Source organism: Sebastes fasciatus, chromosome 17 (genome assembly GCF_043250625.1).
Source record: "Sebastes fasciatus isolate fSebFas1 chromosome 17, fSebFas1.pri, whole genome shotgun sequence".
NCBI classification, from domain to species: Eukaryota; Metazoa; Chordata; class Actinopteri; order Perciformes; family Sebastidae; genus Sebastes; species Sebastes fasciatus.
Window position 1 is genome coordinate 18,540,307 of NC_133811.1, and position 26,228 is coordinate 18,566,534.

The following is a 26,228-nucleotide window of genomic DNA, read 5'->3' on the forward strand; positions in this document are numbered from 1 at the left end:
GTGTGTCTGTAGTTGCCTTTTTATTTTTATTTACAAAAGATAAATACATAAAGTATAATATATTTTATTTATTTAAAAGGGACCCATTACAGTTTAAAAAATAAATTTCACTATTTGATGCACCGTACCAGATTATAGCTTTAAGCTAATTCACATCTGTAGTCCCTTAATATAAATATCTGTAAAGTAGCTTGTAAATCATGTGTGTAAATTCATTGTGATATTTTATTAAAATTAAAAATTGTTCTATAGGAATTCTGCAAGAACTTGTAATGCGTCTGTAGTTGCCTTTTTATTTTTATTTACAAAAGATAAATACATAAAGTATAATATAGAATATAAATATCTGTAGCTTATATGTGTAAATCATGTGTTGTGATATTTTATTAAAAATCTAAAATTGTTCCATTACTTTAATATTAACACTCCATTACAGTTATTCAACATTTTTCTTAATATACGTCACCATAATATCATAGTTCCTATAATATTTCTATAGGAATTCTGCAAGAACTTGTAGTGTGTCTGTAGTTGCCTTTTTATTTTATTTTATTTATTTATTTATTTTTAACCTTTATTTAACCAGGTAGTACTCATTGAGATTAAGAATCTATTTTGCAAGAGAGACCTGGCAAAGACAGCAGCATTTAAACATACATTAAAGTTTCAGACGCCACAACATAAAACAAATGCAAAATAAATACATAACATAATATCATACAAAACACATAAAAATCAAGTGTTTGAAGCCTATTTACAAAAGATAGTAAAGTATAATATAGAATATAAATATCTGTAAAGTAGCTTATATGTGTAAATCATGTGTGTGAATTCATTGTGATATTTTATTAAAATCAAAAATTGTTCCATTACTTTAATATTTACACTCCATTACAGTTATACACCTTTTTTGTCCAAAGCATAATATATGTCACCATAATATCATAGTTTATAGTATATTTGCTGTTTCTATATTTCTTATCCTACGATATATGTTTTAAATAATAAGTAAATATAGCTGGTGTGACTGTAATAAAGTCATGTGCTGTGTGATCGTGTAGATGTGAAATTGGCAACCTCCAGAGACCTGCAGTGAGATGTTATATAGCCTAGAGTAAAGTATTCTAACATATCAACATGTACCTCAAGTTTCTGTTCCCTGTCGTTAAGATCAGGTCCAGCAGGTGGCCCTCTTTCATGTGAACGCCTCTCTCTCTTTCTCTCTCTCTCTCTCTCTCTGTGTGTCTGTGTGTGTGTGTGTGTGTGTGTGTGTGTGTGAATGTGTGTGTGATGCTTGACATAGTTGGGTGTAGAGTTTCAATGCTGTCCAATTAAGGGCTTTGCACATAGTGTGTGAACAAGAGTGGGATTTAACCCAGGTTTTGATTACAACAAGGTGGGGGCTGTATCTCCCACTGTAATGGTTAAATTCCCAAGGGTCTAATAAGGCCTGCTGTGTACAATTAGTGTATCAAGTCTACTGGCTATCAAATTGACATAAACACCAGAATGAATTTGACAAATTTAATTTCCCTGCACTGAATAGGAACTATTCCGTCAGGTGTGAAATAAATGAGTGGGCCTTGGAGGTATCAGTGACTGAGTTGCGGCCTTCAGCTCAGTAATAAATCATTGACTACAAGTATTATTTATTAAATGGTGGTGATGTCATTATGTGCAGGAATAAAACCTGATAGTCCAGTTCAGTATGAACTCCCCTAAGATATCGCATGATATTCAAGTTCCAGTGTTTCTATTAAGAAAGACATTTTTCAAAACATAGATATGTTGGACTGGCTACAGCCACTAGTTTTACTTCATTCCAGAGATATGTCATTGGCAACTGCTAAACAAAAATGATAAATAGAAACTGATTAGGATAGCAAGCATAAATGTGACATTAACAAAAATGTATACAATAATATCAACTCAACAAAAATATTTAAAAAAGCACATAAAAGCTGCATTCCAAGCATGCTTTCCAGTTATGTTGTGTCTTCTGTGCACAATTACAGCAGGTTAAAACTTTATCTACATATAACTGTCTCTCCTTGGGATCAAAAGCTTTTCTATGTATGATGTGTAAACAGAGGATTTCTGTATTATTTTTTAACTAGTCCTGCCTCTTTATCACTTAATGCTGTAGGCTATTTACATGTGTAGAAGTGTGAAGTATTTCACTACCATTCTATATTCAATTAAATTCAATTCAATTTGCTTTATTGGCATGACTGTCAGGTGATATATTGCCAAAGCGTCAATTCAATAATAAATAAAAATAAAAAAAGAAGAAAATAAAAACAAAAACATAAATATACATATATACAATTCATTAAGCAAATTACAATATATAGATATTTAAAAAGAACATGCATGTAAAATGGAAGAAAACAATAAAGATGTAATTAATGTTTGTTGTGTCAATAAAACAAACAAACAAATAAAAAACAATTAATAACAATATATTGCAATATCAAAGGATAAATGTAAAAAAAAACAAAAAAAAACATGAAGTTGAGGAGTAAATAAATAGGCAGAGTGTGAGTTACATCTATTATGTGTTGCTGTTGTGGTTGTCTCTTAGGCTGTGACATGCACTGACATATCCTGCAGCTTCTATGGCGATGACACTATTTTCTCCAAGTAGATGTTGTATTTTATTTTGGTCAGAGAGGGAATCAAAATCTTGGAGTTTACATTTCATTTTTAAAAAAATTTTTTTTCCAAAATTCTTCATTTGTGCTACATTGTAGCAGGAAATATATATATATATAACTATGTATAACTGAGATATATGACAGATATGTATGTTAAAAAAAACAATAACAAGCCAGTAATGACGTGTCGTTGTCATGCAGCTTCTGCCTTGTTGACGGTGTAAAACTCGATCCACGTGCTCGCCTCTGTTTACACTGCAGCGTGATGACGTCACAGCGAACCCCACCCCGCGCACGCACGACGAGCTGCCTAGCAACATGAGTGAGAGAGAGAGAGAGAGCAGGAAGATCTGCAGCAGCCACTAAGTGAACAACCTGCAGACTCTGGACGTACAAAACTACCAGAAACTACGCTCAACAGCACCATGGAGGATGCAGAGAAAGGTAATGATTTGCTGAAATGTCTCTCAGTGACTGTGACTGTGTTGCTACCGAAAAAAACGTTTTCTAACTACTTTTGTGTCACATGAAAGATAGCAAACTAGTGCGCAAAGTTAGCTAGTTGATAACATATGCTACTTTTCAAACCCAAATAAAATGCGCTTTTTGTGACTTTTTAAAAGAAATTAATCTTTCTAATACACCATAGTTACCAAAACTATCACGGAAGTATAATATTACACAGCATTTGTTCCAACATTTAACCAGAAGATGAGCCAACTTTACTTCAGCAAATAAACGAGGAAGTTGTCACTAAAGGAAACCATAATTGTGCCAGAGGTTTGACACCAAAAGGTACATTTGGCATAGATTTGATCAAATTGAGGTATGGTGAAAACCATGCTCTGTATTTGAGAACTTAACCTTTTACAAGCAGGTTACACCTGGTTTGACAGCTTATTACATGTTTTCTATAAATGTCCCCACTTATACCTGTTCTAGTCAAGCCACCCTGCCTTTTTTGAACATAAATATGGTTACTTTGGAAATAGCACAGTCCTATCAGTCGGTGTTGGGAAGCTGTGAGGTTTGTTAGTGAGGTCAAACAGGCCTCTAGCACATGTGTGGGACTGACTGCCAAGTATTTTAATAAAAAGGAGAGGAGGTGAGTGCATGAACCACAGGTATGCTGTGAATGCATCGTACCTACCAGTCCTGCTTCCCTTCCTCTCCTACACATATCTGGACATTTCCATTCCTGCTAGGCAGCCATCTGCTCTCCCATACTTCTACACCACTTCTACACATCCTCCAGGTTTGTGTACTTGCCTAGCTGCTTCTCAGGCAAGTGCATGTGTTTGCTCAATTAATTAAATATTTGCTTGTAAGACTCAGTTTTAGTTGATCAAAAACTCTCTTTTCTTGTAATTTATTTGAGCATAACATGGCCTTGTAGTTATTATGGAAAGAAGCAAATGACAGAGGTTTGTTTTTTCACCTCAAGGGGATGCCAGGTAAACAAGGCACAGCCCTGACCTCATTTCCCTTTAGCAAACACATTCTTCAACCCCCTGCAGAAATGTAATTTCCTGATGTCTGCCTGTTGTATTTTGTGTTTTTTGGCCTCAAGGTTAAAAAGGTGCAGCATATTTTATATATTGACAGATGTAACTTGTTACTGGTTGATAATGTGTGCTTATTAATATCAGACTGAATGAGGTCTGTGTTGGTCAGACAACCCTGTCAGTCTATATGTCATCTCAATGTATTTTTAAGCAAATTGTCTCTTAGTCACTATTAGTTAGGGGCAGCTTGTCTGGCTGTTTGTCTTGTGACCATGGTTCCTCTTTGGTAATGTAGGTTCTCTATGCTTTGCCTATACCTTCAAGGTTTTCCTTTAACACATTACATTATTTTCTGCCGTGTCTGTGCAGCTGATGCACCAGCAGTTAAAGCAGCAAATATCTTGTCTTGTGGTAGCTCTTTAAGGTTCCTTATGTGGCCTTGAAAGCACAGATAGAGAAACAGATATGTGACCTAATATAGCAGAAGTTTCATCCTTCTTTGTTCCTTCCTTGTTCCTCACAGGAACTGATAAGTTCTCCTTTTTTTATCGTCACACTCTCATGGCAACAGACCCTGAAGTAAGTTCACTTTATTGTCATGCTTTTATGCTGGTCGCCATGGTAGCTCTACCTGCGTTCTTGTCACTGTCACCTGTTGGATTACAGCCTGCTCAGTCACCAGTATTTCATTGGTCATTGGTCTCTCTCCCAACCTCCCAGCCCTCATTGACACTGCCATCACACGCAAAGCACATAGCCCATGACCCCAGCTACTCTGGCCTGAACTGTTGCTTCACTCTGCTCCCATCCGGCTGCAGATAGAGATCTCTGATCTGTGAAAATGTACGCTACATTAAGAGCTTTATGCCCTCTTCCATCACTGCCCTCAACAAACAGGTGCAATAACTAATTTTCTTCTGTATCGTGTACCCTGTGGCTAAGTTTTTGTGATTGATGTTCCTTAAAACTGCAGTAGTTTTTGGCATCATTGGGCAAAAATCCCATAATAACCTTTCAGCATATTGTAATTCAAATGTTCTGAGAAAACTAGACTTCTGTACCTCCTCATGGCTCTGTTTTCAGGCTTTAAAAAATCAAGCCCGTGACTGCATTCCTATTGGCTGTTCATTCAACGGAGGCAGCTGTCAGTCACTCGCGCACTCCGATCAAACGGTCAAACTATGCAGCGCTAATCAAATATTAATCAATATTCTGTTACTGTAATGCCTATTTCTCACCTCAAATGTTTTCAGAAACATCTTGTAGTGTACTGTTTAGCTGTAAAATTAGAAAGTTTGCTCCGGCTGGTGGGCGGTGCTTGGTATTTCCTCAACAGATCTCAACATGGCGGCCGGGTCACAAACTTTCTCATCGCGTAGTTTGACTCTTTGGTCGCGAGTTTACGAGTGATTGACAGCTGCTCAGAGACGGCAGATGAGAAGGAGCGAGGTTAGCAGGTTTTAGAAGGAGGAAGGTCAGCGAGCATAATTAGTGGTGGTTCTCAAAGGAGCTGTCAGGTGAGGGGAGTCTGCTCTCCTCTGATTGTGTGTGCCTAGGTGGCCTTTGCTCAAATCAGATGTTCCAAAATTGAGACAGTCAGGCTTCCCAATCTATCTTGTTTTTCAAATGCAGTTGTCTAATGAGATTGATCACGAATAGTGGCCAACATTTTTGTCTTATTAGATTTCAGTGAGGCACAACTGGATGCTTTCAGCTGTGTGCACAGCCAGAGGAAGTCTGTCACAGATAACAACCGTCAAACCATGTAGCCCACAGCGGACTTGTTTGTGGTAGAAATGTTTTTCGCTAGAACAAAAACATACTCAATCCTCAAAATCTTACTGACAAAATTTAAAAAATGGATTTATTATCCAGCCCTGTCTAATTAAACTATCCTAAAAAGTGCTTTTGCATTTTTACATGACTGAATATTTGGTGGCCATCATAGCTGTGGGGTTTGCTGCACAGTGAAAAGTTAAAAAAGTACTTATTTTCCGCACTGTAAAGGATAGCAATAACTATGTACTAGGGCTGTTAAAGTTAACGTGATAATAATACTTTAATGGTTTAGTGAAGTGAAGATATTGTCGGTAAGGAGGCTAAATAACGCTCCAAACTTACGCTAAGTTTTGTTGAGGAAAAACTGGCATGGCCATTTTCAAAGGGGTCCCTTGACCTCTGACCTCAAGATATGTGAATGAAACTTGGTTCTATGGGTACCCACGAGTCTCCCCTTTACAGACATGCCTACTTTATGATAATCACATGCAGTTTGGGGCAAGTCATAGTCAAGTCAGCACACTGACAGCTGTTGTTGCTTGTTGGGCTTGAGTTTGCCATGTTATGATTTGAGCATAATTATTTTTTATGCTAGATACAGTACCTGTGAGGGTTTCTGGACAATATTTGTCATTGTTTTGTGCTGTTGATTGATTTCCAATAATAAATATATACATACGTTTGCATAAAGCAAGACTATTTGCCCACTCCCATGTTGATAAGAGTATTAAATACTTGACAAATCTCCCTTTTTAAGGTACATTTTGAACAGATAAAAAATGTGAGATTAATTTGCGATGTATCACAATTAACTATGGACAATCATGCAATTAATCATGATTAAATATTTCAATTGATTGACAGCCCTATCAAAAATACATGCCTGTCTGCACATGGTTGTCACAAGTCGTTTTAAAAAGAGCTCTTGAAGGGTTTGATGTGAGCCATTATTGAACAAAAACTACTACTCAAAGCGCCTAGCCTAACCAGAAAACCTGCAGGTTCACTGGTGTCAGCAGATTTGCACATTTCATCTCAAAGATTAAAGGGAAATCCCCCTGTCTATTTGAAAACTTTCATCTTTGAGATGATTGTTGCATAAATGAAAAGCGGCAAATGTGGTGTATGATTAAAATGTTCCCTATGTTCTATATAATGGGTTGAATATTCTCACCCTTTAAAGCTTTTGCCCTATGCTCAGTTTACTGCAGCAATGACAAGAGAGAGTAATGGAAATTACAACAAGATACCTTTTATAACCCGAATATAGTTGCATACAAAGCTACTTATAGTTATATACATGTCGTGTTTGTTTAAATTGTTTCATGTTGCATTAAAATGCAGTCTTTAATAGTCTTTCTGTAACACAAAGAAGAAACTGTAGAAATTGTCAGCTCAAATTTTGCAGTGGCCATTTCCTTCCTCGTCATTTAACTTCTTCTTTATGGAGAATTTTTCATTAAGGTGTAAGATTTGGCCAAGCACAGGTCTCACCTGTCTGGCTGCATCAGACTAAGTATCTTTCAACATGACACTGTAGAGAGAAACTTTGGGCCTCACTGTCAAATAGAGCATAGTGGGTGTATAAATTATGAACCCTAAATAACTTAATAACCTAAGATTTCATTTGTCATTTAGTCCCTTTTTTTTTTTTAAATCAATCACTTTTTCAAAGAAGCACTAGAATAGATATTGATAAATGAGACTGACAAACTGCTGTAGGCCTAACTACTGACTCCAGAGAGACTGGAATTTCAGGCCCCATTTTCTACATCTTTCTGTATTGTTTTCTGTTCACATCACTGTAGACAGTTTTCCATACTTGCCAACCCTCGCGATTTTCCCGGGAGACTCCTGTTTTTCATTTCCTCCCGGGGTCACAATTGTTCTGCATTTCTCCCAGTTTATGGCAATGTTTTACACCGTTTCTTTTTTTTTCCTTTTTGTTATTTCAACGTGTTTCTGGCACTGAACAGCGTGTATAAGCCCTACTGTTTCCACACGGACAGCAATAGAGCTACACCAAATGTCTTTTCCCGGCAGAGGAGAGCTGCTTGCGACACCGCGGCGTGCATTGAGCTGCACTCGCGCGCATACCACAGCATCATAGCAAAGTTGGCATAGCGTGGCGCAAACCATTGGAAATAACGTGTTTCATAGCGCAGCGGTGTCGTTGTCGCGTTATGTCTGATGGTTCGTGTCCACAGCCTCCGTCCATTCCACGCTTCTCATTCATTGTCTATGTAGCAGCCGGGCAATTCATTCTGGTAGCGTGGCGGCGTGATTCGAGAGACGGGCCGTCACATTGGCTGCTTCTCATTTGCATAAAGTTGAGTTGAGTTCGTCCAATCAGGTGCCGAGTGCCTTGTGTCTCGTGGCAGCCCATGAAGTGTCCAATGATAAAACACACCCCTGTGGACACGTACCATGAAAGGGCCTTCAGTACAGAGAAAGAAATACTCAAGCAGGGGCAAAAAATGAATGAATGAAAACTAATGAATATATTAGCCTAGTTTATACCAGAGATTCACACAAGTTCACGCCAGAGGGGCGAATTATTCAGTTTTCTTTCCTGAGAATTAAAAGTAGGCCTATTTAACAAAAACAAATGCTGTTGCAGTGTACTTATTATTTTGTTATTTTCATTCTTTAAAAGTCACCTCAGCAACTCAGGAAAGTCTCTGAAACTCAATTTTTTCTGGGGGAGGACCCCCAGACCCCAGCTTTGGTTTTGAAATCCTCCTTATTTTTCTCTCTTCTCTTCTCTTTTCTTGCTATTTTACCTCAACTCAGTTGTTTTTTTTAAAGGATATATTTTGAAACAAGGTAGTCAACATATTTAATCCAGGTAAAGCACAGGCCACAGGGGGGGAATTTTATTTTATTTTTTAAATTTTTTGATAATAATATTAATAATAGCTGGCGGGAGTATCTTGAACATGAGCCCAACTGAGATGATTGAAACAAAGTAGGTCCTACTGTATTATTATTGCAGAGATTTTCTTTTATTCCTTCTTATAATATCATGGCTGTAAACTGCAGCCATGAAGTGCCAGTTGGGGGACTGTGCACATAGTATGAGGGAAACTCTTTTAACTAAGAGAACAGGCTTCTTCTTCAACATCAGGGTCCCATATATTAGGGATAAGTCTGCATATGTCAGAGCTTGTGTCTGAAGAATGAACCTGACTTAGTATGTTCCCCTTGTTTTTAAAGGAATAGTTCAACATTTTAAAGAATATGCTCATTCGCTTTCTTGCCGAGATTTAGATGAGCAGACTGATACCACTCTCGTGTCTCCATGGTAAATTTAAAATTACAGCCAGCAGCCGGCTGGCTTAGAGCAGACGTCATGTCGTGCCACTGTAAAACCACCGTCCACCACCATGTCATGTGAACTTTGTGGGCACTCTCGCTGCGTCCCCAGTCATCCATGTCCCATGATTCTTGTTTTAGGCTAATCATGTGACAGGGTGTGCCATGAATAGGAAGGTAATGGATCTCATGCGGTGCTTCATTAACCACTTGAAAATGTTTTTCCTGGTTACAGTCTGGGTGGCTGCTATGGGTTGTTTGGATGTTGCTGCTACTATCTTTTCTTGGTTCATAAATCAAATAAATAATCCAAGAACGAGAAAGAAGAAGATGAAAAAACAAATCTGTGACTTTGATGGAATTTTAATTCAAACCATTTATCCAATTCAACCGCACCAGTGATTTTCTTTAACAAATGTCACATGAATCCAGTGTCACTCTTGAATAAGTGGATCCACAGGTCAGGAGGGCTGCAGAGTGGAAGTTATGTTGAGTATTGATTAAGTTAAAAAAATGTACCTCACCATTAATAATCAAAGTGTTCACTTGCAAAAACAGATAAAAGCCATTCTTAAAATGAACAAACCAACACCAGCCTGATTGATAATCCCTTGAGTGCACAACAATAAATCAAAATTACATTTTTTTAAAATTGAGATATTTTATCAAAATAACCCAACACCATGATTGAAATTCCCTGGATCACACACATGAAAAAACATGATTTTGCAAATGAACCTATTTTGCCACTGTATTATTTAGTCTCAGAATAATGCAGTCTCACTCTAATGATGTCTCACATTTACTGTAAAAAGATGTGTCTTTTTACTGTGAAAAGGGGGCCTCTGGATGGAGTAGGATGGAAAGACTAGTGTGCATGTGTGCTTGGTTTTGTTGAATATATCCATGTGAGACTTAATACTGATACACAATTTTGTTGCTTCCTAACAAAAATGAGTCAAAAGACCCCAAATCTGAAGGGCAAGAGAGGAAAGATGTTGGGAAGGAGTCATTGTCCTTGACGTGGGCCTATTTTAGGGCATGCAGAGTGCATGTTGATACTCGATAGTTTGTGCGATGAGTGTCTGTATGTGTGTCACTTCCTGGGCTTTGACCTTGCTGAATGAAAGCACAGTGCAATGAAGCCTGACTCTGCAGATCAGGACACAGCACAGTTACATTATAGCCTTGCATGTTTGCCTTGCATGACCCAAATGATTTGGATTGTACAAACAACATCACTTCTGTCTTTCTGTATATAAAAAATGTCAACCTTTCATATATTTTATAGTACACACACCTTCATTTTAAAATTGAAAACTCTATTCTCCTCACTTTGACACAGTCGATTGTGGAATTTGTCCCCAAGTGCTTCTTAATGTGAAGTATTTCCTGGAGAAGAACACACAAACATGCTTGTCTGGCTCTTAACCACAGAGGAATGGTGGAAGGAAGTTAGTGTACAGAAAAAGGCTAATCTGATACTTACTAATACTCGACTTGGTACTCGGTAAACCAGTATGTTAGGAGTAAGTAAGGATTGGATGTTGAATACATGGGATTTATTATGTTACTTTTGTTTTTTACTGTGGTATCGATTTGTGGAATTTCGCTGGTATTGGTATCGACTACTAAACTTCTGGTATCGTGACATCCCTGTTTCCGAAGATATCAGAATAATCTTAGGACAAATTTACATTTGAATTTTAGTCATGCTTCCTACTAGGAATTTACTATAATCCTGATTTCATACAGCTCTGCTGTACCTTCCCTTTCTGATTCCTTTTATGCTCAGGATGAGTCTCTACCTCCTTCCAAACCTCATACTGTCTACAGAGCTACACTATAAATCCTTTGTAGCATTTAAAATCAGCTAAATCCAATAAAATTAGTGCTGCAATGTCACCAGGCTGCTTTTCCACTTCACTGCAGCCTTGAGAGTATCAGCAGGTGCTTGCACACGCTTGCTGTCTATTGATACTCCTTTGAATGCCTTTGAATGGAATGATACATGACTTATTCCTGCATATTTCCTCTCTTCATGTAGCTTGAATTCCTGCCTCATACCTCTCCTTTAAACGCTTTGGTGTGACATTACATAAAGACTACTTTCAGAATTTGTGGGGGAAAAATTAGATGTTTTATGTGGTTAGATACTGTGTTCTTGTGACCCAGTGATAATGATGTAATAACATGTATGCCGACTACGGTTGTAACGGTATAAAAACGGTATACCATGTACATTTATGCCGTGTACATTTGCTTATCTACGGTATAGAAAATAACAAACATAAGTAAGTGTGTGAGTTAAAGGTACAGACAGGAGCAGTCTGGCTACATTGTCACACACCTACAGAATATGTTAATTGTTAATAATCATAGGACATTATCTTAAAAGCTAACGACTGCGCTATAGTGCTGCTTTAGTTATATAAAATATTACAGTTAGATGCTATTTTTATTTATTAGGTTTATAATCTGACATGGGTCATTGTAACTGATAATTAATTAATCATTTAAGTATTTTTTAAGCAAAAATGACAGAATTTCACTGTTTAAAGCCTCTCAAATTTAAATATTTGTTGTTTTTTTGTCTTCTGTTATATTAAAATAAATATTAGTGGGTTTTTGAACTGTTGGACAGGCAAAACAAACAATTTTGAATATATCAGATATGGGGATTTTCTGATAGATTTAATATTTTATGTATCAACCGATTAATCTGATTGATAATAAAAATATATTTTTTGATTTAATTGTTGACTAATCAGTTTTTTTTGTTGTTGACTAAACAATTATTTGTTTGGCCTATAAGATGTCAGAAAATGAGGAAAAATGTCAATCAGTGTTTCCTAAAGCCCAAGATGACGTCCTCAAATATCTTGTTTTGTCCACAATTCAAAGATATTCACTTTACTTTCATAGAGGACTAAAGAAACCAGAAAATATTCAAATTTAAGAAGCTGGAATCAGAGAATTTTGACTTTTTTTTTCCTGAAAAAAATACTCCAACTGATTAATCGATTACCAAAATAGTTGGTGATTAATTTAATAGTTGATCGATTAGTCAATCGATTAATCGTTGTAGCTCTAATATGAACACACACAGTGGCCCGTGTATATGTACATGCTCTCTTTACCACACACAGAGCACTTTTCCTGAAGTACGCACACACAATAGCAAGTGTAGCCTCTGGCCTCCTCTCCCTCCGTTGTAGCTGACTAGCATTACTGCTGCTCCAAGCTGGACTGGCCACCCTGGATTAGCGCGTCGCTGTAATCTGGGACACTGCAGATTATGCTTTTCATCTAATGCCCCCCCCCCACACACACACACACACACACCACACACACACACACACACACACACACACACACACACATCATGTGACCTGCCCACACAAATGGGACCTCTTTTATTTCCTCCTTGGATGACAGTAGAGTGAGGGAGGGAGAGAACTGACAGAGAGACCTGAGAGTATTGAAACCGGAGTGTCACGCAACAGCACCGGCTCCACTAACAGTGGCTAGCATCTGAAAACGGCACTGATTGCACAAATTAATGTTTGGAGGACGGATTGACGGAGTGACCTTTGGGATTACGGTGGAGAGGAAGAGGGCGTGTGTGTGTAACAGCTGCTTGACGGGACAGGTAACTTATTAACAGAAAGAAAGGAGCAGAGGGTTGGTTCACAACGCCTTGGCCTGCTGCAGAGACAGAGCATGGAAATCCAGCTTCACTGTACTCTCACTCGCACTCTCTGACCACCTGAAAGCTAATACAAAACCTCCTTCCACGTACACACACACTTGGATATTGTGCCTCTGTCACACACACCACAAGAGTCCAGGACGCTGTAAACAAGGAGACAGCACGCGCCTGGATCACATGCAGACAATCAGCACTTGGCTGGCTTTGCGGAGGTAGTGGTGGTGGTGGCGGTCGGGAGGTGGGGAGTCACTCCGACCAACACACACACTACAAGCTGTAAACATGGAGCCCCTGGAGGAATACCACTCTCCCTTTGACTTTGAACAAGGAGTCAACGCCAGCTACCTCTACCTCTCCCCGGCCTACAGCGACACGCCGCCCAGCTCGCCAGCTGTCAAAAGCAGAGGTAATCACAAGGAGGAAAGGGAGAGGCCGGGCGGAGGATGTGATGACTGTGTGTGTGTGTTTGTGTGTGTGTGTTGGACAGAAAGACAATACAAGGGTTTGGTTAATTAGATGGGAAGAATTTGGTGGCATGTGCGTGTGTTTGTGTGACAGCATCTTTTGCCAATTTTCAGTTTACCTTCATTTAGTTAACAGACTAATTATACTTCTGAATGAGATTCAATTCATTTTGCTATGGTCATGATTATTTCATTGTACAACTCTTGTCCAGTGCATCAAATGATCTCATCTATCTTGCTTTCATCAGTGTGTTTTTTTACTCAATTTTGAAAACATAGGGGGCTCAAATTACTTCCATCTCTTAATATTTATGGATAACAAGATGGCCAAAAACTTTTGGTGAATTTGGTGCATTGGAAAAGATTTGTGTGACATTGGTCTGCTCCTTACTGTGTGTGCTTTCTGACATTTTTAAATTGTGATTATTTCATGCTAGGAAGGTGTTGCCGTAGCTTTTGGGGTCCAATGTTGAACTGTCTTTCAAGGTGACTGCCATTCATTTTGTAGAAATGTAGGAATTTGAGACCACATACTATCAGAAGTGTAATATCTGATATGATGTTGAATAAGTCAAGTGTATATTGTACAGTATGTCAGAACCACATGTGGGTGGCAGCTGGGTGTACCTTTGCTGAGTTTCTGTCTAAGACTATCTCAACACCTTGTTCCATATCATCCGCTTTGGATTGGAGAGAGTCACAAACGTCTTCATAACAAATCTAGTGTGACTTTCTGCCGTGCAGACTGCTTCGTTGTCTTAAAAGTGTCTCTGCCACACTGCATCAGAAGGAAAGGAAAAGCTTTTATTGTTTTGTTTTAGTGCATGAAGGTGGAATGTAGGAGATCAGATCATAGACACATCTATAATTTTAATTTTCAGTCTTGTCATTTTATTTTAACTGTAAGATTGTATTATAGGCTACTTTAATTAAAAATAAAAGAAACCGAGCGTCCAGACTAAAGAAAATAATCTACCAATTCCACATGTGACTAATTTATACTTCTGCGCTGCGCACCTCCTGAAAAATGTGACTACGGTCCGGGCACCAATAAGAAATCTGATTGATATCAGAGCCGGGAGGTGGGATTTCCGGACAAGTGCCTCACATCCGTTGCAACAACAACCTTATTAATTCTAGGCACTGGAGCTCCTCCTCATCATCCCACTCTTCCATCATTTTTTTCCCAGCCATGGAGTAGTGTTTGGCCAAATTTATATGGAACTATTGAATCACGTCTATTATATAAATTAAAGACGACCTGACAAAGGACTTGGAAACCTCGGGTCCAAATCAAAAAGTAATTACATGCTACATGCAATCCGCCGCAGTACTATGTATGTATGCCTAGCGTACGCAAGAGCAGCCCACATAGGCGCACAGGAGTATAAATCAGATATGAGTCACAATAACAAAGTACCAACTATAATGATGATTAGGCTTCATTAGTCATGCTGACCTAAACCATTGTTGAGCTTTGCTTGTGACTCGTTATCACAAAAGAAGAGATAATTATGAGCTGGCAGTCTGTTTCTCAGGCCTGTTTTTCTAATTAGCTGTTATGGCTTTGACAGCTACAGAGAGTTAGGTGGTCATTGGGTAGAGCATGTTACAAATACAGTATGTGCTTAAGTGGCTCTTACAGTTGGTCTAAGAGGAAATGAGCTAAAGCAGAGGGGTGGGGCAGAAATGTGGGTGAGTATGCAGTTTGGTAAAGCGAGCCAAACTTTGGCCTACACCCACATCAAAACTTCTGTCTCGCACTCAGCACCTCCACACTCACACGTACATATCTCACATTGCTGTCTGCAGAAAGGTATTACAACATTGTACACAGCAGATAACTCATGCTAGGTGTCACCTTGATGAGGTAATGGACTTTCACTGTAATCTCACAAAAAAGTAGGCTATCAAAATAAAAGTACTATTTAATACGGAGGGGGATTTGTCTTTTTAGTGACTGAGGGGAAGTGTCCATTACACAATTCTGTCGCTGTAAGCAGGTGTGTGTCTATATAGTGTGTCTGTGTGTGTGTAAATGGCACTGCTGTGTCATCAGTAATGGGAAGAGAGGGCAAATGTAAGACGTGAGAAAGATATATGAGGGGGTGGGGGAGAGCTCGAGGGCAGATGATGTGTAACGCTTCAGAGGAACAGTGGGGGTGGTGATTCCCACTCTCCTAATTACTGTAATGCCCGCCTCTATTTCCTCTGTAAAATGATGTACTGATTTTTAGTTGGAAAATCCATGCTTCTTATTCCCATGGTATTACTTATTGTTAGAGCGAGTAATGGCACAGCCCAGTCCTGAGCTTGTGGTAACACTTTGTGATTGGAAGGCTGAGAACTGGTGTAACTTCATGAGTAGATTATGTTTGTATCGTATTCTTCGTGGGAGTATATATTGCTTGTGATTTTGGTATCTCTGTCCTTGACGAATATTCTGTCTCAGTTCATGTTTTTAAAAGTGTTGGGAGCTTTAGAGAGCGATATGAAAGAGAGAAAAAGGTGCCAAAACCACTAGAACCTAGCGATGCTGGTTGGCAGATTTAAAGCTAAACTAACTAGCTGCTAGTGTTAGCTTCATATTTTACAGATAGATATGAGAGTGGTATCGATCCTCTCATCCAACTCTCGGCGACAAAGTGAATAAGCATTATTTCCATTGTTAGCATGTCATTGTATTTTCTGATTAAGATGATCTCCAACAACAACAACAACCGTGCATATGCAGAACAAGATGTTCTTGTTCATTCTAAGGGGCCTTAAAATGCCGGGGGTGTTTATTTTGTGTGTTTAATTTGCATGTCAATATATGTTTTTTGAACTGTTTTTGTCATGAATACTTTTAACAAAGTGCAGTGCAGACCAGATCCACTCCTGCTGTTCTTACCTTTCAGAATAAAAGCCATAGACACTGTACATAATATTCCTAGGAGAGTATTTCGCACTTTTGTGTCGTTTATTCGTCACGCCCCGTGTGTAACGAACGGCCTTAAGGGTAATTGGACAATTAAACAACGTTATTTAGCTTCCTACTGTATTTACAATGGGCAATGCACAAGGCCAACCCTAATTTTCTTGCTAGTTCCATGATTCTAGTGGGTTCAGAAGTTCAATATTTGTTAAGGTCAATGCTTTAATGAAATTAATTTGCCGGTCTATTTTAGCCTCTTCTCAGTCTTTACATGGGGATTCTGCCTTCCCCCCTGGTAATGGGACAGTATAAACCCATTTTTTGTTCTCAATCAGTTCCTTTTTTTGTCTCCTCCCCCAACAATTATTTATTTAACTCTTGGGTTTTCTCTCTCTCTCTTTTTTTTTTTTTTTTACACCATACTATGTTTTTATTTGTTTCTATATTTTTTTTGCTTTTACTCTGAATACTGGGAAAAACCCAGATAAGAATAAAAATGATTTCAGAGACATGTTTGTGTCCCTATTCCAGCTCAGTTCTGGCCCCGTACATCCTCACCCGCTAGTGTCCTTTTGACTGACGGATCTTAACCTCTCCTTTGCTCTGTTCTCTCACGCTGTCTGAGCCCAGGATGTCTCCATCTAGAAAGTTCTTTGTATTATTGATGCACTGCTGCTCCTACTGGCCACAGCTCTGTCAGAGACAGCAACATCAAAAGACAAGCGTGCTCACGGTATACTGTATGTGAGTGGAGTGAATATATGACTGCGAGAGCTTTTCCCTCTTGGCTATCACCCGTCATCAAACAGCATCTTTAGCATCCTTAACTTTTCTAATCCTGCTCTCTGCTATCTTTCCCATATTCACCTGCTACCATCCTCCAGGGGAACATGACAGCTGAGCAGAGCTTGACAGCCAACATCAGCCTCCCTTCCCATACCACCTGTTCACTGTCACACAGCAAACATGGGCACAAACATGTGATCGTGTCTTTTTAAAAAAAAAAAAAAGAGAGAGATTCTGCCGCCTCAAAGCACACGCATGACATGCCAAGTGAGAGGTACGGATGGATCTAACATTTTTCATCTTACCTTCCAGGTTCCCAGCAGCATCCGGACTCGGTCCCAGAGGTGGGAGAAGACGCAGTGGTGGTTGCCGGCCCCTCTACCCCTCCTCCCGTCATGACAGAGGAAGAACGGCACGAGCTGCAAGAAGAGTTGGTCAAGGTCAGGACAGGAGGGATCAGGGATTAAACGGGTCTTAGTTCAGGGAGTCAAGCTCAGGTGTCGAACCCGATCTTGCAAATAGTGGATAAGGGTTTCAAAAGAAGGCTACAATATATGTATACACCACTTTGACTGCTGTTTTTGAGTCTGGCGTTACCTCGTACATGTGTAATGTATGCTTTGAGTGTCTTTTCATTTCAAGGCCAGGCTGTGTTCACATAGCAGCCTTCCATAGCAACAAGATGCTCATTTCAGGTTCCTTGTTGCCCCTGTAGCTGATCCAACCACTTACAGACAGTATTTCCACTGCTTTTATATTCACATGTAAATGCAGTGCGATGAAAGAAGTGCTAAATACGGGATCGGGAGCATTTCTATCGCCTCTCAACGGCTGTCAACATAGCGATGGCGAGCCGGCAGCTCGCAGCTAACAGCGCTAACAAAAATACGGCGAAAGAGCTGACAGAGCTAACAGTGTTTACCTGAGGGGGAACCAAAGGGTGGGTGCTACGCTTCCGCGACGATGGTGTCGGTCGGGACGGGGTTATCAGTTGTAACCGCCGTATGAGCGCAGTGCAGAGCAGCGGCTTTGAGCTAGCCAATGGGGCACGCTCACATGCACTAAAAAGCATGCACGGCCGACTGGCTATGTCAACAAAGCACAGAGAAGCTCTGATTACAACACACGCAGAGGGAGAGTGACTTCATTCTCTGGTCAGGTAGACATTACTCCTCTATATACAATTTCCCAGTGTCCAAGTTGACATCTTCCAATGTCATGTTTTATCCAACCAACGGTCCATAATCCAAAGATAATCACTTTACAATGAAAAATAGAGAAAAGCAGCAAATCCACACGTTGGAGAAACTGGTTTCAGACGGAGAATGTTTTGCAATTTTGTCCAAATAGTTGCTGATACATTTTCTGGCAATGAACCAATTCATTAAATTGACTAATTGTTGCAGCTCTATTTGGAAATAAACATTATAGTTCAACCTTTACGCTCTGTATTTGGTTTTTCCAGTTGAACTGATATATATAGTCAGACAAGACAAGGTTAAGCATAGCATGTACATTTAAAACCTTGAAAAACTGACAAGTGTCTAACTGTGGGTATGTGTATGTGTGCAGGTTGAGGATGAGATCCTGACTCTGTCCCAGGTGCTGGCAGCCAAGGAGAAGCAGTTGGCAGACATTAAGAGGAAGCTGAACATCACACCGCTCAATGAGCTGAAACAGAATTTCACCAAAACCTGGCAGGATGTCACCACCTCTTCTGCGTAAGTGCTTGCCTACCGCAGTATGCTGCCGTTTGACCTGCTATATTTCACTTGTTACATGGTTTCTCATTATGAAACCTTGCCTGTCAAACTTTTGCCTCTTGATTATAGGTAATTACACCTTTCATGAGATACCCTCTATAGTAGCTTGTCCTTTTGACCTCATGAACAACAGCTTTATTATCCAACATATACATCCGCTGCTTGTTTGATAATGATTCATTTATTTCTGTACTGAATGCCTTGAGAACATGGTTAACTGTCAGCACCATTGAGAGAAGGCTCTTTCTCTTCTGAACAATGAGGAAAAAAGACGTCAGTGCTCTTGACAAGCTGCCTGTAGCAGGAGTGAAACTGTTGGGTTTTATATGACAGGAAACGAGCAGCATTGTGATGCTTTCAGGCTTTTTAAAATGAAAAAGACATTGAAGTTTAGCTCTGACCTTGATGCCTCTCTTCAGTCTTTGATCTCTCTGTCTCTTTTCATCACTTTCATATCCTCTCTTTTTTGCTCCCCATCTCTTCTCCCTCCCCTCCTGTCTTTCAGCTATAAAAGGACATCTGCAGCGTTCACTAACGTGGGGACAGCCATCACCCGGAAGCTCGAGGATGTCAGGTGAGTCAGACAGGAGACAGCAATGTGACTTTTAAAGGGACATATCGTGCCCATTTCCAGGTTTACACATGTATTTTTGTATTTTTCTACTAGAGCATGTTTACATGCTTTAAAGTTCAAATAATGCTTTACTTCTCTCATACTGTCTGTCTGAGTATACCTGTATTCACCCTCTGTCTGGAAAGATCTGTTTTAGTGCCTGTCTCTTTAAGCCCCCCTCCTGAAAAAAGCCCAGTCTGCTCTGATTGGCTTGCGAGAAAAATATGGTGCACCTTTGCAAAGGTAGTTCTCATGCTGTGGGTGATATATTCTAATGAGCCTGCATGTGACATAGGAAGGGGAGCCAAATCTGAATGGCTTGTTGAATCACATGTTTTCTGATCTAGACAGCCCACAAAAAAACTGACTGGGTTCACTTATTTCGCAGTTTGTGGGTTGATACCAAGCAGCAACCTCCGGTGCTGCGAAATGAAGTGCCAAAAACTGCAGTTCTTCAAATGGCCACTTGAGGCTGGCTCTAAAACAGAGTCTATCCCCAAAGACCCCCCACAATAAAATGCCCAACTTTACAGCAGAAATAAACATGTTTATAGCCTGGTACAAAAACGTTTTTGGTCTTTGAGCTTCACAACGGCTCTTCAGAAACCTATGGGTGACGTCACGGAGACTACGTCCATATTTTATACAGTCTATGGTCGGTAGGAACTCCAGATACCCAAATGTATGTGCACAAGCACTGAAAAAGTGAGTTTTTCATGATATGTCCCCTTTAAAAGTGAACGATATTTTGTGAAGCACTGAATCTTTGAGAAACCACATTAGCCTTTGTTCCACTGAGCAAGCTGATGATTTATTTCCTAGAAATTGCCCAGGGATCTCAAAGTGCTAGTTAGATGAGCTGGGAGATTCAGTCTCTGAATATTTCCAATTTCTTTCTTACTTTCTTTCCTTCCTTCTATTTTATTTGGCATGAACAAAATGTAAAAACTCTGCAGACTAACCTGCAACCAGAGTCCTATTTCTGTGTAAATGTAGCGGTAATAACATGTGGGTCTGATATGATGATGCCATTAGATAGCTCCATTAATAACCAATTTTGCCCATTCTAATCACATTACACTTCACAACTACCATTATCTTCTCCTTATTCATAAAGGGATATATTACGGTAGCCATAGATCTAATGGATTGATTTTCTGTCCTCAAATTCTACTTTCAAAGTGCCTACTCATATACATTATTGCTAATATTTCCTGCTTAAATGAGGCTTAAAACCCCAGCAACAGATTGTTCCATCTGAGATATAGCTCCAGCTGAGATCCTAATCTGTCTTCTCCCCTGTCATCCTTCTTCTCTCTGGATTACTGAGCCGCAAACAAGATTATTAGGCCCCTCAAAGCACCAGTGTGCTGAGAAGTGCAGCCTCACGGATGAGCCTCAACACAGAGCTGGTTTGGGGGTGGGGTGGTGAAGAGCGACCTGACAGGGGTCATAGGGGGTGTTTGTGTGTATGTGTGTGTGTTTGATGACAAGATATTCCCCCCATAATACACAGGATTAGCACACACCCACTGTGTTAATACACAATCAATCTTAATGGGATAAAGCAGGATTTATAGGATTTATGCACTCGCTGCTTGAACATATAGGAGAACAAATGAGGGTTTGTTGTGTTTGCATGTCTTTCTCTCTTTGTTCTGTCTGTGTAAAACTGTCTGCACTATGTAAAGACGACCACTAACACCCCCCCTTTCTTCTCCATAATGCTGTCGGATAGCATGCGCTCAATACAACACTCAGCTAGTATGCCTGCCATGAGGTAAGGGGAAGTTTGTGTTGATGTGAGTCTGGCACACAGTGGTGCCCTCTGAGCTACGAGTGTTAATGAATGAAATAGGAAAGAGGAAAAAGCTGCACAGTGTGTTTGTGCAACACTGGAGAAAAGAGAAACTTGTTTGCCGTTAGTTCTGTATTTTCATGTTAGGGATTGTATAAAAATGTCTCAAGTGTGAGCGACCGCCACTAAGAGCTACTATGAGCTATCAGTGAAGCTGCAGTTTTTATAATCTTGCTTAGACAGACCTCTGTTTCGTCGAGCTGACAGAGGCCAAGCAAAAATCTTGAGATAAAAAGGCATCGTTGAAACCAGAGGCAGCATCAGTTAGCTGTGAATCTGGAAAGACCCACATTCAGAAACGTGGAAAATACGTTCTGTCCAGTGTACTTTACTGGTATGAAGTATTATCACACACCACTTTCTCTACACCAATTTTTTGCGCTCAAATTCTCTTGATCTTTTGATCTTGTGTGTGAGATTAGAGCTGCAACCAAAGAGATTTAGTTTACTGTCACAGAAGACTAAGTAAACCAGAAAATGCTCATATTTGAGAGGCAAGAACCACAGAAATTTTTGACATTTTTGCTCAAAAAAGTGAACAATTAATTGATAATCCATAGTCAATAGTAGAGCTGCAACAATTAATCAAATAGTTTTCAACTATTAAATTAAAAAGAAATGTTTTTTATAATCGATCAATTGGTTTGAGTAATTTTTTAAGAAAAAAAATTCCAGCTTCTTAAAAGTGAATATTTTCTGGTTTCTTTGCTCCTCTATGACAGTAAACTGAATATCTTTGAGTTATGGACAAAACAAAACATTTGAGGATATCATCTTGGGCTTTGGGAAACACTGATGGACATTTGTCAACATTTTCTGACATTTTATAAACCAAATAACTAATCGATTAATGGAGAAAATAATCTACAGATTAATTGACAATGAAAATAATCATTAGTTGCAGCCCTAGTCAGTAGACTAATGTATTAATCATTTCAGCTCTATGTGAGATTAAAATGTGAAATGTATTACATTCATGCCAACCATGTTGACCTTTATCCAACAAAAATATAATAAACAAATAACTTGAGCATCCATCTGTGTTTCTGCAGCCGTCTGTTAATCAGAATCAATCTTTAAAGTCTGCCTAGATGTATTCAGAGACCTCTTAGCACCTAGTGGCTACAGAGTAGAATGCCTCATTATTAGGTGACACTTTGGCAATATTGTCCTTGTTACATTCATGCCAATAAATCATATTGAATTGAATGGGGTCAGTTTAAAATCCTGCATTGTCTGTGTGGAGTATCCGATAACTTGACCTCTAAAGGTGTGATTACAGTCATGTCCTGCTCCTTCTTCCTTGTTGTCTGCAGCTCCACTTTCCCAAACTCGTAGAGTGTATAAGCACGTCAGATATAGTCTAACAAAGTCTGTGATCTTGTCGTTTTGTGTCTTTTTCTTTCACAGGAATGCACCAACTTTCAGGTCATTTGAGGAGAAAGTGGAGACTTTGAAGGTAACTGATTAAAAACACTGTGTATAGTGAAGCCAAAACACCTATATCACCCCCTGGTGGTTGGCTGCAGTATAGGTCATAAACCCCGCCCCCTCCATGTTAGTGGATGCGATATGAGCCAAACTAAAAAGTCAAAGTACACATCAAATACTTTTTTCCCAAAGATGGTTTCTGTCATTTTATGTAGTTCTTATCACGCTGATGTACTATGTTCAAGTGTTCATATTTCTGACAAGTTTGGTTTTAATGAGTTATTTGATGCTATAAAAAGGGGCTGAGACGTCATGATTGACGGCTGCTCTGAGTCAAGTAGTCAAATTGTTCGAGAGATGAGATGTAACTTCAACTTTCCATAACCGTCACATGTCTGTGTAATAGAACATGTGTCAATTTGATTATGAATGTAGTTATAGACATATTATGGTTAGTTAGTTGGTCAATTGTAAACATTATCCTTTCAATCAGTATGTAATATCTCTATTCATAGCTTTATCCAATATTCCTAGAGGTCACGGACGTTCATCAACACTCCATTGTTAATAAAAACAGGAATTCACCTTTTAAACCACTTTCTAATCACCTCTTGCTTTTGAGCGCGCCTTCCACGTGTCTACATTGACAACAATGGATTTGAGGGCGCAAAAAACGCGGCATGTGAACGGCCCTTAAGGCTGTAGCAGCAGAATCTCCTCAGTATCATTAATTGAGCAACGGTGCGTTTTGTTGCTTGTGAATTAAACTTTTCATTTGTAAGCGGAAGATTGTGTTATTTCTTCTTTCAAAAGTTATATAGGTCTCGCTTTATATAGTTTCATTTACGAGCTGAAATCTGTTTATAGAAGGACGTTTTGTGTTTATTGATTTTTACATTATATTTAAAATTTTAGCTCCAGAAAAAGCTACTAAGTGAACCTTGAGTTTTGCGAATTTTACCACAGATTTGTATTTTGAATTTAGTTGTTTTATGTGTGTGTGTGTTTAAATCATATTGTTAACTTGAGTTATGGGAGTCAATAATTGAATTATTCCTCGTCTTTTCTCCTCCCCCTGCATCAGATCAAGATGAGTCCATCAGCGTCCACCAGCAGTGACTCTGGCGAGCCGGAAAGCGGCATCCCCCCCTCCGATTCTTTGCTCAGTCAGCCTGATGAAGACTTGCCCACCCAAGAGACGCCAATGAACTGAGACCTGCCTGACCTGCCTGACCCCTCCTGACCTCCCACCCGTCCCCCCTCCTCACTTGACCCCTCTAACCACTGGACCATCAACCCCCGCCCCCTAAACTCTTGTGTGCCAGTCTCCCTTTATTGGAAACAAGTGACTTACCACAGCTTGTGATCTAATTGTCTGATCTTTTTTGTCTGTCGCGTGCGCTCACTTGTTAACCGGTGTGGAAACTGAAAGCATGGGATGGGTGCAGGCATGTGGTCTCGTGTCGATCGTATGTGTTTGAGTCTATTCTGGCTCGCTGTGGGAGAAATCCTCCCTGCTGTACGACTTTCCTTTCCTCCTTTCCTTTTCCTCCTGTACTCCTTATTTCTCCGTCTTTGTCTAACCAGCAAAGCTCAGATGCCAAACAAGCTCCTAGTTTATTTTTCTCTATCACATTAACACTGTTTCATATTTTACATATTGAGAGTAAAAAAATTGCACATATATAGAAATATTAGGAACATGATTAGAGAAGGATTTGTACTTAAACAAGTTAAAGTTATTATAATAAGCACTTGTTTTGTCTGCCTCTATTTTCCGTTTTCTTCGTTATATAAATTTTAAGACACCACGCAATCATAAAGTAGTCTAACACTGTGTTCAGAATATGAATGTATGCCTTTTTGTGTCATATAGGTACAACACTTTGTATACTTTAACCCACAGCACTGAGCACTGAGCTACTGATACTGTGTGTCCAAAGCTGGTATTTCAAAACATACTTCAGAATAAAAAACATCCCTTTTCCCCATTGTTAAAGAGTCTGTCAGAAAATGATCTCCGCGCTTGGATAGTTACAGGAAAACAGCCAAGATCAGCAGGATCGAGGCAGAGCAAACACACAGTCAAGGTTCAGCCATGACCCGAGGTGAGAGTGAAATAAATGTGTCTTTTCCAGAGCCAGAGTCAATATTTAAACACTTGTCCATTGTTTCTGCCCGGGAGGTAACACCTAGTCGCTCCCCTTTCTGTGATACAGATGAAAGCAAGGCAAGAGACTCACAGGCTGTTATTTTGTATACTGATACAGGATAATGGTGTAAAAGAGTAGGTTTACCTTCATTTTCCTATAATGTGCGAGTTTGACAATGTTTTTCTCTGGATGGACGGTCTGTCGGCAGTTTGGTTGGTCCAACACTTTGATCCAGACCATAGGCTGTATATAAGAAAAAATATATTAGAAACACCGCCACCCATTGGTTCATGGACTCGCGTTTTTAGACGACAAAAATGTTATTAACTTTCATGAACTGAAATCCCACTGTGAAAGGGTTAAAGTTGTTAGACAAAAACACGGACAACGCCGTGGTAGCGACCTGTCAATCACAAGGTAGCCACGCCCTAAACTATCCCCTGCTTTACGGTCTATTTAACTCTAAATGGGACCATAATTTACTAAATGAACATCATGCTGTATTGAAGAAGACTTGAAACTAGCGATTGAGACCATAAACTCATGTTTACAATGTTTACTGAGGTAATAAATCAAGTGAGAAGTAGGCTCATTTTCTCATTGACTTCTATACAATCAGACTTCTTTTTGCAACCAGAGGAGTCGCCCCCTGCTGGACATTAGAAAGAATGCAAGTTTAAGGCACTTCAGCATCGACTTCACTTTTCAGACCGGAGCCCACTGATCCAGACTGAATATCTTAACAAATATTGGATGGATTGTCATACAATTTGGTACTAACATGTATGTCCCTCTCAGGATGAATTGTAGTAACTTTGGGGATCCTTTAATTTTTAATTAAAGCGCCGTCATCGGGTCGAGATTTGTCCAATATTTAGGTTTATGACTAAATACCTGCAAAACTGATGACATTCCCATCAGCCTTTGTGTTAAGTGCTAATAAGCGAATGTCAGCATGCTAATCTGTTAAAGTAAGATGTTGAACATGATAAACATTATACCTGCTTAGTCAGCATGTTAGCATTGTCATTATAACCCTGATAGCATTAGCATTTAGCTCACAGCCTCACAGAGCTGCTAGCGAGGCTGTGGACTCTTAGTCCAGTTACTCTTATTTGTGTTTTGAGAAGTTTCTAAGGAATTGCACAAAACTATAAAAAATCTGCTTCTTTTGATAACTGCAGGATTTACAGTCTTTTCTGAAAATGCTGCTTTCATACAGATCAAACACCTTTAATGAATGTTAACTGTGTGAATAAAGTAATATCAGCATTA

The 26,228-nt window shown here is 39.3% G+C and overlaps 1 protein-coding gene across 3 annotated transcripts; it reads left to right on the forward strand.

Moving 5' to 3' along the window:
• The first annotated feature begins 2,946 nt into the window (after positions 1-2,946).
• On the forward strand, positions 2,947-26,228 carry tpd52 (tumor protein D52). 3 transcript variants are annotated; one of them, XM_074612360.1, is made up of 6 exons: positions 2,947-3,101; positions 17,448-17,575; positions 18,708-18,856; positions 19,404-19,472; positions 22,780-22,828; positions 23,885-26,228. In XM_074612360.1, the coding sequence occupies exons 1-6, from the start codon at positions 3,083-3,085 to the stop codon at positions 24,011-24,013; spliced, it is 543 nt and encodes a 180-aa protein (XP_074468461.1). In that variant the 5' UTR covers positions 2,947-3,082; the 3' UTR covers positions 24,014-26,228. The 3 variants fall into 3 exon arrangements, with proteins under 3 accessions (XP_074468461.1, XP_074468462.1, XP_074468460.1); XM_074612359.1 differs by lacking the exon at positions 2,947-3,101 and adding an exon at positions 12,754-13,374; XM_074612361.1 differs by lacking the exons at positions 2,947-3,101; positions 22,780-22,828; positions 23,885-26,228 and adding an exon at positions 12,739-13,374 and having other exon boundaries at positions 19,404-19,476.

What these genes read in the sequence shown, in the direction of transcription:
- tpd52 (XM_074612359.1), top strand. Translation starts at nt 13,251, where the DNA reads ATGGAGCCCCTGGAGGAATACCACTCTCCCTTTGACTTTGAACAAGGA. An exon ending in GCCAGCTGTCAAAAGCAGAG is followed by an intron (nt 13,375 to 17,447) that starts GTAATCACAAGG and finishes CTTACCTTCCAG; the next exon opens with GTTCCCAGCAGCATCCGGAC. An exon ending in TGCAAGAAGAGTTGGTCAAG is followed by an intron (nt 17,576 to 18,707) that starts GTCAGGACAGGA and finishes GTATGTGTGCAG; the next exon opens with GTTGAGGATGAGATCCTGAC.